This window comes from Pterocles gutturalis, unplaced genomic scaffold (genome assembly GCF_000699245.1).
Source record: "Pterocles gutturalis isolate BGI_N339 unplaced genomic scaffold, ASM69924v1 scaffold23937, whole genome shotgun sequence".
Lineage (NCBI taxonomy): Eukaryota > Metazoa > Chordata > Aves > Pterocliformes > Pteroclidae > Pterocles > Pterocles gutturalis.
This window is the reverse complement of record NW_010116101.1, coordinates 1-13,006: the sequence shown is the minus strand read 5'-3', so window position 1 is coordinate 13,006 and position 13,006 is coordinate 1. Positions and strand designations below refer to the sequence as shown.

The 13,006-nt window shown below is 37.0% G+C and overlaps 1 protein-coding gene across 1 annotated transcript in view; it reads left to right on the top strand.

The window, feature by feature from the left end:
- SYAP1 (synapse associated protein 1) overlaps positions 1-7,207 on the top strand; it is a gene marked incomplete at its 5' end in the record, with an annotated part of 17,325 nt that extends 10,118 nt beyond the window's left edge. Inside the window, 3 exons of the mRNA XM_010075413.1 lie at positions 3,242-3,300; positions 4,388-4,535; positions 6,071-7,207. Of these exons, the coding sequence (XP_010073715.1) occupies positions 3,242-3,300; positions 4,388-4,535; positions 6,071-6,198 (335 nt within the window). The remainder of the gene's footprint in view (positions 1-3,241; positions 3,301-4,387; positions 4,536-6,070) is intronic.
- Positions 7,208-13,006: the final 5,799 nt, after the last annotated feature.

Below are 13,006 nucleotides of genomic sequence, written 5' to 3'. Positions count from 1 at the left end.
TACTAAAACCTTGGAGCCGGGAGTGGGGGTGAACCCTTAGCAGTCACTTACAGGGGCCACCACATGCTGCCAGGAGAGCTGGAGTCCAGGGAAACCCTTTAGCAGCTACTTACAGGAGCCATTACTGTGGCCCCTCCCTGCTTCCAAACAAAACCCACCACACAAAACCACAACATAAGTATGTTCTTTTCTCTCCATAGAAACAGCACTAGAGGAAATGTCACTATATGGAAAAACAACTGATAGTTTTGTGGAAGTTGAGACTTACTTTTTTTACCATGTGTAAAAAACCACTCTTAAATGTCCTACAGTAAGTCTTTAATCATAGAAAGTTTTTGTTTTTACCTTTCAGTGCAGACTGTATTTAGGATCGTTCCTACTTACCTGTTCATGTCATATCACTTCTATGCTCCCAACATAATTCAGCTCGTATTTTTTTTAATTTCCTATAAGCAAATTGTGTTTACTGTTACCCTTGAAGGTGCCATCAACTCAGGAAATAGCTGGTATTCTCATTATTTTGTGAACCTTTGCACCTAACTGACATTTAAATGCATTTATCTTTCTTTCTTTCTTTCTTTCTTTCTTTCTCTCTTTCATTTCTTGATTGTTTTGATTTTTTTTTAATCTTTTTTGGATTTCTGTTCCTCTGGATTTTTTTATTGCGTCAACTGATTGGATTATATTATAGACTATTAAGAGTATTGACTCTTCTCTGGTTTCTGTAGTGCTTCACAATAGATCTTTGAGTATTGGATCCTTTCATTTGCTACTGCATTTAGTCCTTTGTGTAGAGGAAAAGGTTGCATTTGGAAAGATTAGAAACAAATTCTGCCAAAAAAATATTTTCTTCACTGTTGTTTATAAGCATATTCTCTGCAAAGCCTGTTTACTATCAGTGTGCTTCTCCTTTGCACTGAGCTTTTTATTTTATTTCTGTTTCTGCATATCATTGCTTCAGTAAACCAATTTCAGAAAAAAAGAAAGCTGCTACTGTTGTGGCTGATGGGCTAGTCAAATAGAAGTAACTCTGTCGTTAATTACAGTGCTGAAAGTTTCCTTTATGCAGGCTAAAGATGTAGTTAAATGGGCAGTCTTAAACTCTAAGTTCCTAGAGCAGCATAACTTCACTTTTTTTTTTACAGTACTCACATTTGCCAAACTATGGCTGTTTTAATTGAAGTGTCTCAACTCTCCTGTAGAGATGGTAACTGGCCCTACTGAACAACAAAACTATTATTTGTGAGTTATCCAAACCCTTGGAAATTGCCAGTCAAAGAGAAAATTGCTGGATAACACCCAAAGAGTTATTATAGTAAAATTACCATTATGACTGAAAACAAAACATATCTGCATTAAAAAAAAAATTTAAAAAGTGCTGTCTTTTGGCCTATTGGGGATCTCATAGAATTCAGAAGACCAGTATAGGCTGTGTAGATAGATTTACTGTCCTAATGGATGTGTATTCTGTAATGGCAAAGATACATTTACCAGACTGTAGTAAATACATCTTTAGTTTGATTCGAAATTCACATAGGTTTGGGAAGCTCTGAGTCATCTGTTAATTTTTATTTAAATAGCATTTTTGAAGTTTGGATTCCCTAGTTGGAGACTAGAAGTGGAAGTAATTGCCTGTTGGTAACTCTTCATAATGTTCAGACTTTCTTCTAAAAGCTGACTGATGTCTATAAAATAGAATTAATTGCCCTCCATTTTTATCTCTGTCTGCCTCCTCCTTACCTGCGGTTTTCACTAACTTAAATTAGCATGGTTGATGTGAAGGAAAAAAGAAGCGACAAATAGAAGACATTCCACATTCTAGTGTAGATACTGTATAAGATCTATAACAAAATGACAAGTTCTAGTAACTATTTACTTGAGAATGAAGTTATCTCAGGCAGAGAGCACATGAGCAGTGAAGCAGATGATGCCAGGCCAGTATGTCCAGAACAGTGCTAATGGTGTGTTAGTCACTTCAGATTGGTGCATGGCCCAATGCAGAGCTGCTGTGCAACTTCCGCATGAGAGCAGCAGATGGAGCTTGAGGCACCTCTCTTGCGTCGTGCTTTGGGCACTTGGTGCTGAACAGCAAAGAGTTACTGCCACGCCTGAGCAGGGAGTGCTGGAGCCTCTTTGGCTGTGGTGCTGGGTGCAATAACAGATCCTCTGAAGCCTGTGAAGGGGAAGAGAAGATGGGACAGAGAGCAGTGGGCATTGAGTAGATGAGCTGTATAATCAGGGACAACTACCAATTAGGGAATCACTTTAATTAAAGCTGATCTTAATTTTAAAAATTAAACCTTAAAAATTCCCCCTTCAGAAATTGCTGAGTAAGCGGGAAGAGTCCACCTGGGCGGGCATGCTGCAGTAAGCAGAGCTGCAACCTCCGAGCTGCTATACATGTGTAAACAAACAGAACTGCTAAGCAAGCACTCCCATCACTACCACAACCTGCCGAGTATGTTAATTGTTCTTGCAGCCACCTGTCTCTTTATTGTGACTCTTTTACCATGCTAGTTGCATAAGGAGGAAAGCTGGGGTGTTCCTTTACCTGCCAGGAAAAAAGATCTGTCCTTGCTTGTAAACAGTCATTGTCTTTCTGGCACAATGCTACTGAATACAGAATGCACAGTGAGTTTTCATTGAAAATTGGGAACAGCTCCAAGGGTTTGTGTTTTTCAGTGACTTCCTTTGCCAGTGTGAAAGAAAGTAAGGCTGCGGAGCACTCTTCTTGTGTGCGTTTAGGGGTGTGCGTACAGATCTAGTCCGGTATACCTAAGAGCTAACTACTGCCCATGTCAGGAGTAGTATCTGATCAGGGGAGTTTGGGAACTTCTGTGATAGGCAGTAACTGGATTGCATGACCAAGTCTACACCTTTGTAGCATGACATGTGGTGCAATCTGTAAGTGCTTTAATAGAAGACATTCTTTCAGATTCCCAACTGTTCCTACTTACGTAGTTCTTTGGATCATTCCGAAGGGCAGAGGAGTTCCTGTGATTTAACTTTGGAGTCATAATGAGGAACTGGTTTGCTATATTTGCCTTACTTAAGAATAGAAAATTGCTTCTCTTCTGTTTTGTTGTTGCAAATGCTTTACCTGTGGCTGAATTCAGCTTTTAACCACCAGGACTCCTTAAAATTTAAAATACAATACTTTCTTGTACATTTAATAGCTATGCAGATTAAATGAGATCTTTTTATATTTAAATGTAATCTACCTTTCTTTTCTCCTTGATAGAAACAGTACGGCCAAAAACACCACCTGTTACCATAAAGCCTCAAATAAAATCTCAAGAGGTAAGAATCCTGTTATATTTTATCTGGTATTTAGTATGTGAAACTGTTACTTAGTAGGTAATTATGCATCCTTTTGAGTAAGTTGTGCTATGAAATCATAATAACATCTGATAGTCCTAACCTGCTGCTGTTCTGTTGTGTTAGTAATTTTTAGTGCATACACTTTAAACTAATTTTCAGTAGGAAAAACAGTAGTTTATCTGAGGAATACTTTCATTAGTATCCTACACATTATAGTAAAACATGTTTTTGCTCTGAAGAGTGACGTTTCCAAAATATTTAGAGTAGAAGACTTCCATTGTATTTAGACATGAGGCATACCTTCATAAAAATATATTTGTATGCCATGTTCTGTCCAACTCTTCAGCAGTTGTCTGGCTTAAGTATCAGAAATCTAAATGATGCATTGCAATAGCAACATTGTTTTATTGCAACTGCAAGAAGAGTTTTGCTTGATACTGCAAAAACCTTTAACTTAGACACGTCACGATCCTTGTCCATTTGTGGATTGTAAAATCAGTGCCAGAGAACACTCTTGGCATAAGCAGAGCTATGTACTCACTTGCCAATAATATACAGTGGACTAAATTAAGCTAGAAAGATTTCCAAAGAACAGTCCTCTCTTAATCTCATTTGTGTGTAGGAAATCGTTACTGAAGGTGTTCCTGCTCCGGCAGGGGGATTGGACTAGATGATCTTTCGAGGTCCCTTCCAATCTCTAACATTCTGTGATTCTGTGAATTGTGGTCAAAATTTAATATTAGCCTTAGGTACTGTTCTCAACTACTTATGAGTTTATTATTGTTTCTGAAGATTACAAACACTGAATTAAAGTTGTTAAGAGAACACAAAAAGGAGCCTAGGATGCAAAGCAGATCATTTTCAGTATAGCTATCTAACATCTTTGTTTGTACAGAAGTAGTCTTAAAGAAAAATAGCCCATAAAGAGTTGTCAGAGTAATGCATTTGGTTTGGTTTTTTTGCTGACTCTTATCTAAAAGGCAATCAGTCACATGAATGGAAGTATGTATTGTTGACCCTTTTTTCCCCTTTTTGGATAAGCTTATACAAAACTATCTTACTGCAGGATGAGGAAGAGATTTCCACAAGTCCAGGTGTATCAGAATTTGTGAGTGATGCTTTTGATGCCTGTAATCTGAATCAGGAAGACCTAAGAAAAGAAATGGAACAACTGGTGCTAGACAAAAAGAGAGAAGAGACTTCAGTAGTAGAAGGTAAAGCTATTATTACCTTCTGCGTCTTAAATACAGTAATTCTAAGATAGGTTGATTAAAAAAAAATTGTAATTCAATTTAGGAAAGTAGATTTGTGACTGTTTTTCAAAGTGTATTAAATTACCTGCAATGAAATATTGCAGAAATTAATGGTAATTCTTACCACAGTCAAACCACATCTTATATGGAATGTTAGCTGTGAGGAGTTTAAATCCAAAGAACCTAACAATTTCTAGATGGCTCTTTTACAGAAGTGACAGCGGAGTATTTTTTTCTGTCTACTTCCTTCTTTCCCTGCCTTCTCTTGCATAGGTCCTTACGCGTATGAATTTTTCTTTCTTTAATTGACATCCTTGTAGGTAAAGTACAGTATTTGGAAGTTGGGCTAGGCAGTTTTTGCACCAGACTCTGAGTTTGCAGATGCCTCTGCTGTAAAAGGCTTACATGCATTTGGAACAGTTAAAATTTAACAAATAGCTTTGAGAATGATGAGAAGAAATAAAGTGGAGCTTATACTTAATTCAGAAGAACTAATATCAGCGTAAAAAGAATAAAAACAATCTGTGATAATGTGACCCTGGCCATACACGGTTACCTCTTTACTATGAAGACACTTGTATATGTAGATGCTTATCATAATACAGTTTTCTGAATTCATTGTACAATGTGTTTTGGATATTGCTGATCCTTCTATTCTGAAATTGTTTTGGTTTTTTTTTTCCACTACATAGCCAAGCTTCAGGAATTCTTAAAAGTAATATCAGTTCCTTGCATCTAGCTTTTTGATGGAAGTGTTTCAATAAGTCATTAGTGTGTAATTTGTTCTGAGAAATCTCAGCTGGCCTTACTGAGTTGGACTATGGAATTACATACCTTTATATCTAGGCTGAAGTACTAACTAATGCGTAACATATCAAACACCCATCTCCTCCCCCATACTCTTGCATATGATAGGTAGAGCTAATTAAAACAGAGATTAACAACACAGGATTCTGACTCATTTTTTTGCCCTGAAGTATGAATTATGCTTACCTTTAACCCTGATTAAATGAGCTTGCCTAGCCACAAATGTCTGTGAGAATACCTGCTTCTTTTTTTAAATTATCCACAGTATTTGGTCTTGATTTTCTTTTTTTTTCTATAACAGTATATTCAACAAATTTACAAGCTTCATTCTTTTTTTTCTGGAGATTTAAAAGTACAAAGGGAGATTCAGTTGATAGTAGACAGATTGTAGGAAATGAGCTTGCAAAGGGATGCTTGTTACAACTAAGTTGCATATTTGCTTTTTATATCTTTATTATAGTATAGGAATAGGAACATAGGAATATAGACTTGTATATTAATTAATTGCTGTCTGTGGTCAATAAGAAGATTAAATTTCTGATCTTGAAGTTTCTTTAATTTTTAAGGAAAATTGTCTATAAAGTTCAGGGGATATAAGAAAGACTCAATGCAAATTTATCTAGTTTTATATAAATAAGGAACATTCTATATTATCAATTTAATTCTTACACATCATTTATCTCTTGTAGAAGAAACTGCTGATTGGGAAAAGGAATTACAACAAGAGCTTCAAGAGTATGAGGTGGTGACGGAATCAGAAAAGCGTGATGAAAACTGGGATAAAGAAATAGAAGAAATGTTGCAAGAAGAAAATTAACTATTTTCACAAAATCACTCTAACCCTAAGCTTTTTCTGAGGACTGACTTGGATTTCTGCTTTCATATTTTGCTTACAAGAAATCTTCAAAAGACGTAAAAGAATCTAAAATTGTTATAATTCCATATGGGGATACAACCATTATATCTGTTCTTTGTATGAGCAGTTTTTGAACGTCTGCGTTCTTCAAAAGAAAAAAAAGAGGAGACAGACACTGCAGGTGAAAGCGATAACATTATTACATAAAGCAACAGTTTACTTTGAGGCATTTTTAGGTGGTCATGAAGCTCTGCAAAGAGATTTCTAAATCTAAGAATCTCAGTTAGTTTGTCTACAGCTTTCTGTTTGGGATGTAAAAATGGATGTTGTAAGTTAGTCCTTGAAAACAACTCTCTCATCAGATCTGCACTCTGATCCCTGTATAATCTGTAAATGTGTACTATTTTTTAGGGTACTTGTAGCTAGTAGCTTTGATGTGTATTTAACTTCCTAATGTATGCAGCCAAAGAATTTACAGAAAACCCTATCAAGTAACTTCCAATAATTTGTTATAAAAAAATACTGTCAGACTCCAAAAGAAGTACTGATTAATTATTAATTAGATATGATTAACTGGCAAACATTTAGGCATTTAAATAAGAACAGAGTTAACTGCTTCAATTAAACTGTTGTTTTTGTTAAATCGTCATATTAAGATACTGCATTTCCCCACAGAGGTAAATGCTTTAATGCATTCTTTCTTCAGAACATTATGTTTCCATTTAATTTTGCTGTCTGAGTGAGAGCAAATTAAATGTTTCTCTTTATTTTAAGTGCTGAAACATTTATGTAAAAACTTACGCTGGTTTGGACATCTTTATTAAATACTGTAGATATGTATAAAATTGTCTCATTTACTTGGAGAGAGGGCAGAGTGAGGGACAAACATTTCAGACTTACACAGATTTTAAAACCATACTTTGTCACAGTGCTTAAGACATGAAATTTAAATAAAAAATAGTTTTCTTTACAAGATTTTTTGATTCTTCTTAGGCATATGGATGCTTCCTGTAGTTTTATTATGTATATAAATGTTCTGTTTGTCATCTATTTCATAAACTTCTGTGACAAAACATTAATGAAATTCCAAATATGAAGAAAAAAGGGTAAAATTAAGTAGGTAGGAGCCATTAAGCACAATTGAATTATAAGCATGTTACATACAGTAAGCTCTGTCTTAATGACATAATTCTGCATAAAACTTTTGTAAGGAGACTGAAAAGATTATAGCTGTAATTGTTCAGTCAATATTCATCCCATGGGAATTGAAGAGAACTAAGTAGTTTTAACTGCTGTTAACTGTAAGAAAGGACTATGTAAAATTGTCTCTGTTAGCAACTTGGACAGAAAGCCCTCTGGTATTTTTCATCATGGAAAGTGAATTGGTTTAAACCTGCATACATTTGACTTCCCAAAGTAGTTTCTTTCTTACCATACACTTTCTCAACTACAAATCATCTTAAGTACGATCTGTATTTTTATAGTGTTTTTCACTTTTACTTAACAGATGCAAGATAAGTCATGGTAAATAAGAGCTATTTTAGAAGCTTTTTGTATCTGGAATTAATTAAAGGCCACAAAACTGAAATCCGTTACACCCATAAAAATCAGACTATTCAAAGCTTAATGCCTACTCTTGACAAATACAACTGCTCACAGATTTAAGCTGGAGACATTAGGATCTGTCTACTGTTCAGTTTGACACAACACCTTCTAAAAAGAAGGGTAGTTCTGTTCTGATAGTGGCAAATCTTCACCGGATGACTCGGAACTCACAATCCCTGCTCCAAATGTCCGCTTCCTTAAAAACCAGCCTGATCATTCCTGGTGTTTTCAGGTATATGACAGGCATATTTGCATAAGGTTTGTACATCAAGCTTCATCTTTCTTTTCATGTAAGCATAGCCGATATAATGGTTATAGATGTAAAACTCCATCTAGCATAAAAGATGGTTCCTACATATAAAACCTTAGTTTTCCAAGTCTTATGAAAAGCAAGTATGTCTAGAGTAAAAAACCCACACCACTTTTTAAGTTTGCATTTTTAAAGGCAATAATGTAGCAAGGCTTAATCTGACTGAGCTCTGGTATTTAAAGTTGCTTATCAAAAATAATATTTTCAAATCTGCATATCTGGTTTTAACCTGGAAAACTGAAATAAGTTTAGTGTAATCCTGCAGAGTTTTCAGGATGGGCCCATGCCTTCCGTTTAGGTTAGTGGTGGTACAAGTGCCTAGCAGTTCTTACTGTGCGTGGTAAAAGGGGAAGTGTCTGCGTTCCAGTTGTCATACAAGACGAACATAGGTAGACCTCTTCACATTCATGGTGAACTTTGTTGGTCTTTATAGCCCAAATGTGTCTTCATAATATACTTCATAAGCAAGTATGCTGGCATTTCCTTAACAACATCATTCCAAGCAGTGGGATGGTGCAGATGCTAAAATCCAGCAAAACAACAACACCGCGGAATCAAGGACAAAACCAAAATAAACCAAAAACTGATCTAAATAATACCAACCTGTGGAGACAATGTAACAGAAAATGCAGTTGTTTAAAACACTGAGGAAAAGCAAAGAAAGAAAGAGATTGTTAACAATTGTTTTCTTGGAAGAAACTAAACTTGCAGATTTTTGAAAGTAACCTTTGAGAAACAGGGAAAAGATTGTCCAGGATCCATTTAGGTTACCTCAGAACAGTGATCCAGCTTTCTTCTGAGATAACATCTCCAGTTATTCTGTGCACAGAAGCATCCTGTTCAACTATTAGTTTACTAGTACAGTTGCTATTAATATGCATATGGGATTTTTTGACTCAGTAATTTGTTTGGAAGAGAAGGAAGGGGAATGATTGTAAAATCCTGGCATAAAAAAGTGTAGTAAATGTTCCCCTACATTTTTATTTGGTCTCTTACAGCAGTTCTCTAAACAAAGTTAAACAAAGCTTTCAATTTCCTGAACTGTTTCAGTAAACTTTGAATTTCTTTAGTTTGTCACTTCAGTTGGGTCATAAACTATTTTTTTTTATCCTTGCTGTTTGGTTATGTTGGTGTTTGGAGTTACACATGTACTACTGAAGCACAGGATGTCAGTTTTAATCTCATGCATCAAACGAATAACCCCATGTACAGGAGCATATCACCTGACCGTGAGATGCATCCTTGAACTCTTGGCCACTCAGATAGTATTGACTTTTACTTTGCAATAGCTATTACATAAAAGGGAACGAAGAGTGTCTGGTTACTTAGTGGTGTACTGCCAAGCAACAGCAGCCCCATCGGGCCCTTGGTCTGTGTGCTGTATCTGGAGTCAGTTGGACAAGTGGAGTGTCGAGAACCACACTGATAATGGTCTGGGTTTCGATTCAGCAGAAGTTTAGAAGTAAGATGTATTGTCTGGCCTGATACTATATCTCAGTAAGTGCTGACTGATATATCTATAGCAACAACAGTACAGTTGCCTAGCCTTAAATAACATTATCTACTAGTAGATTTTTGTTCCAAACTACTAATTTTCAATGTTTTTTTTTCTTTGTTTTAAACATTAGGGGTTTGGGGGTTTTTTTTAGATCAGCTCTCCAATTTTTTTAAACTAAATGGCAAGTAACAGTGAATTCATTTCTTGTTATATTTTCTTTGTGTTATTTTGAAGTTAATTATTTCAGAAAACAACAATTCCTACAAACACATCAGAAGACATGCGCAACTTAATTTTCTTATCAGTATAGCCCAGTATTAGCTCTATGTAGATATAACTATGAAGACCATGAGTATATATAAATGCAAACCCACATCTATTAGTGTGTCTAAATATATTCAAAAAATCACAATGTACTTTTCAGCTGTTACTTTTAACTACGTACCATTGAGAGAGGAGAAGCAACTAAAATAATTATCATTAGTTTGTCAGTCTATCATTTTTAATGAGACAGCGCTCTGCAGAAATTATCTCGAAGAATGAATCACTTGCTTCATTTCATAAAAGCCTGGTTTTCATTATGGCCCAGATTAGGAACATTTTCCTTTGCTAATTCAGGGGTTCATGAAGCTATGACAAACCTCTCCGATACACTCGGGAGGTATGCTTAATCCAAGACTACATGGGCAGAAAGGTTATTTTATCTCGGTGTGATCCTGACAAAGTTAGATGGAAGAAAAAAGCAGTTAGTTTAAAAGTGATATTTACAATTAGAAGAATAAAGATTTGATGCCTGCTTTGATATATGATACTCTAAAGAAAACCATGTTTACTGTGGGGTTTCTTTAATTGTGTGCATGCACAAAACCTTAATTCCACAGTTGCTTTTATTTATTTGTTCTCTTAAGCGATGATTTCCATACTCAAATGTGAAGGTTTCAGAGCCAGATAAAGTTACTGTTTCTCTGCATTTCCTATCCTTCCTGAGGAGAAATGAGCCCCACTTACCTCACAGTCAAATAATGGCCAGCAAATAGATTAATTACACACAGCTTCTTGTCCCACTTATTTCTGAAATGTTTTAATGCTGGTCCTGTGCCCTTTTGTGACTTTGATGCCTGCAATTTAAACATCAAACACATTTGCTTTTGCTGTATCATCACCACTTTGCATTCTGTATCGTGTGTAACAAGACTTTCAAGCCCATCGTGTGTTGGGTGGATGAAAAGAGCTGCCATAAGGCCATTACTGGGGTGGAGAGAAGCCTCCGCAGACATTTAAGGTGGATGAGGAAACAACAATCTCTCTTGGTGGCATGTGGTGGCAAAGAATTAGTAGGCATGTGAATGAAAGAGCTGAAATCATTGCCTAAGCAGGCAAAAATACTGGCATATAGGATCTTTCAGGTGGAGGAACATTTCCACAGACACACTTTGGGTCTCTCTGGCTATGGCTATACTAGTCAACTGACATGTCTGAGCATGTTTTGATGAAAACTGAATGCCTACAAACAGTTAGAAAGACCCCTAAAAATGTTTGCCCTGAACCAACTAGCGATTTCTCCATCCGCTCCTGGCCACTGAGTTATTCTCAGTGGAGCTGGCAAACAACACAGCTTCAGAGGCTGAGCACCAAGGGGTGCGATAGGGAATGCTCTGCTTCCCCTTAGTCTGGGTGCCAGAGGACGATCACCAGCAGATTTAACTCACAACCGCAAGCATAGTTTCTGTCTTGGGTGTCCTGCCTCCTGTCCAGTCCTGGCTGCTGTAAACAAGGACACGAGCAGCATTAGGGTAAGCAGCGCCAGGCTCATGGGATTTGCTTGCAGGAGTGGAATATGAATTTCCAGTAGTGTTGATGTGCACGTTGCTGGTAAGTGCATTTTTGAAGGAAAAGAGTTTACAAAAACACATAAAGAGACATAGGGAGAGAACCATAAATGTAATTGAAAATACCAAAAGTAGTTGTTTTGTTCAATTTCACATTTGTGTTTTTCAGAAGACAATAGCACAGCAAGCAATCTGTGCACTGGAGATCTGTGACTAAGTTTGGAAGCTGATGGTACACCTCTCGCTACACCTGCATCAGCTATCCTCAAAAAAAACCTCAACTTCTGTAAAAACTGACTTACTAGGAAGCAGTATCTTTCTTCACAAAACAGTTATAATTGATCTGTCACTGTAACAGCAGAAAAAAAACGCTGCCAGTTCAACTGTGAAAAGAATTACTGATAGAAATATATTCTCTGACATCTGGTAGTTTCTGAAGAAAACTGTGTCCCCCTTGGTGGAACAGCCTTGTGCCTGCTTCTGCTGCATGATGCATGCCAACTTCTCAGGCACCCAAACTGGCCAAAATATGCCTTACAATGAAGGTTATTACGGTAAAGGCTTACAGCCAGCAAGAACTTTGTGGTTCTTTATTTCATTCTCTCTCAAAGTAGCTCATATTTGTAATTAATCTTCCTTCTGTTTCAAAAAATACCTATCTGGGGGAGGGGAAGAAGGGAGCAAGAATAATTTATGTTTTGCTATATATATATACTATCAAACAATGCTTGTGAGAAATTGAAAGTAATCTTAAAGCACTATTTAAGGATTGCATGAGCCATCCTGGGATCAACCAGAGTATACTTGTGTGGATCTCTTGCTACTCTCAAACAGAAGGGATACACGGGAGAAATCCTAAAACATCAAATCCTGCTGGGGGAGAAGAGAGGCCCTTTTTTCTTTGTGCAAGAATTGTACCAGTATTATATGCATGTTTGTAAAAGAACAAGTGTTATTCAGAGGCAGAAAAACTTCATCTAAAGATCAGGATGACACCCAAAAATATTTTCATCTTGAAATTAGCAATGGAATAGCTCTGGTAAAGTATAGATTTAGGATGTAAAGAAAAAAATTAAGTAGGTACTGCCTCACTGAAGCTACTTCATTCAATGCAAATATCCACCCTACCTATTCTCTGAACTAGTCAGTGTTTAGGGAGGTTTAGAGTTATATTTTAATTTGGTAACTACATGAAAGAACACAAAGGTTCCCATCCTATTATGAGCAGGTTAAGTTTATTTCCCTGGAAAGCAGGAACGTCTGTATTTCCAAGATGTTTGCTTGTGTCAGTTTTAAGGTATCCTGCAGCAGTCCACCAGAAGACCAAGGCCCACACCTGCACATGAACAGACGGTGGGTTCAGAGGCCTGTCCGTGGGCGAAGGGCCGTGCCGAGCGGGGGCTGTGGCCCATGGCCGTGCTCACGGGGTGGCCCCAGCGCTCGGAGCGGTTTCCCCGGCCTCGGCCACACGTGCACAGCGTCCCTGCGAGACTCGCCTTCCCAACCGGCGTCCTACTTTTCCCTGAC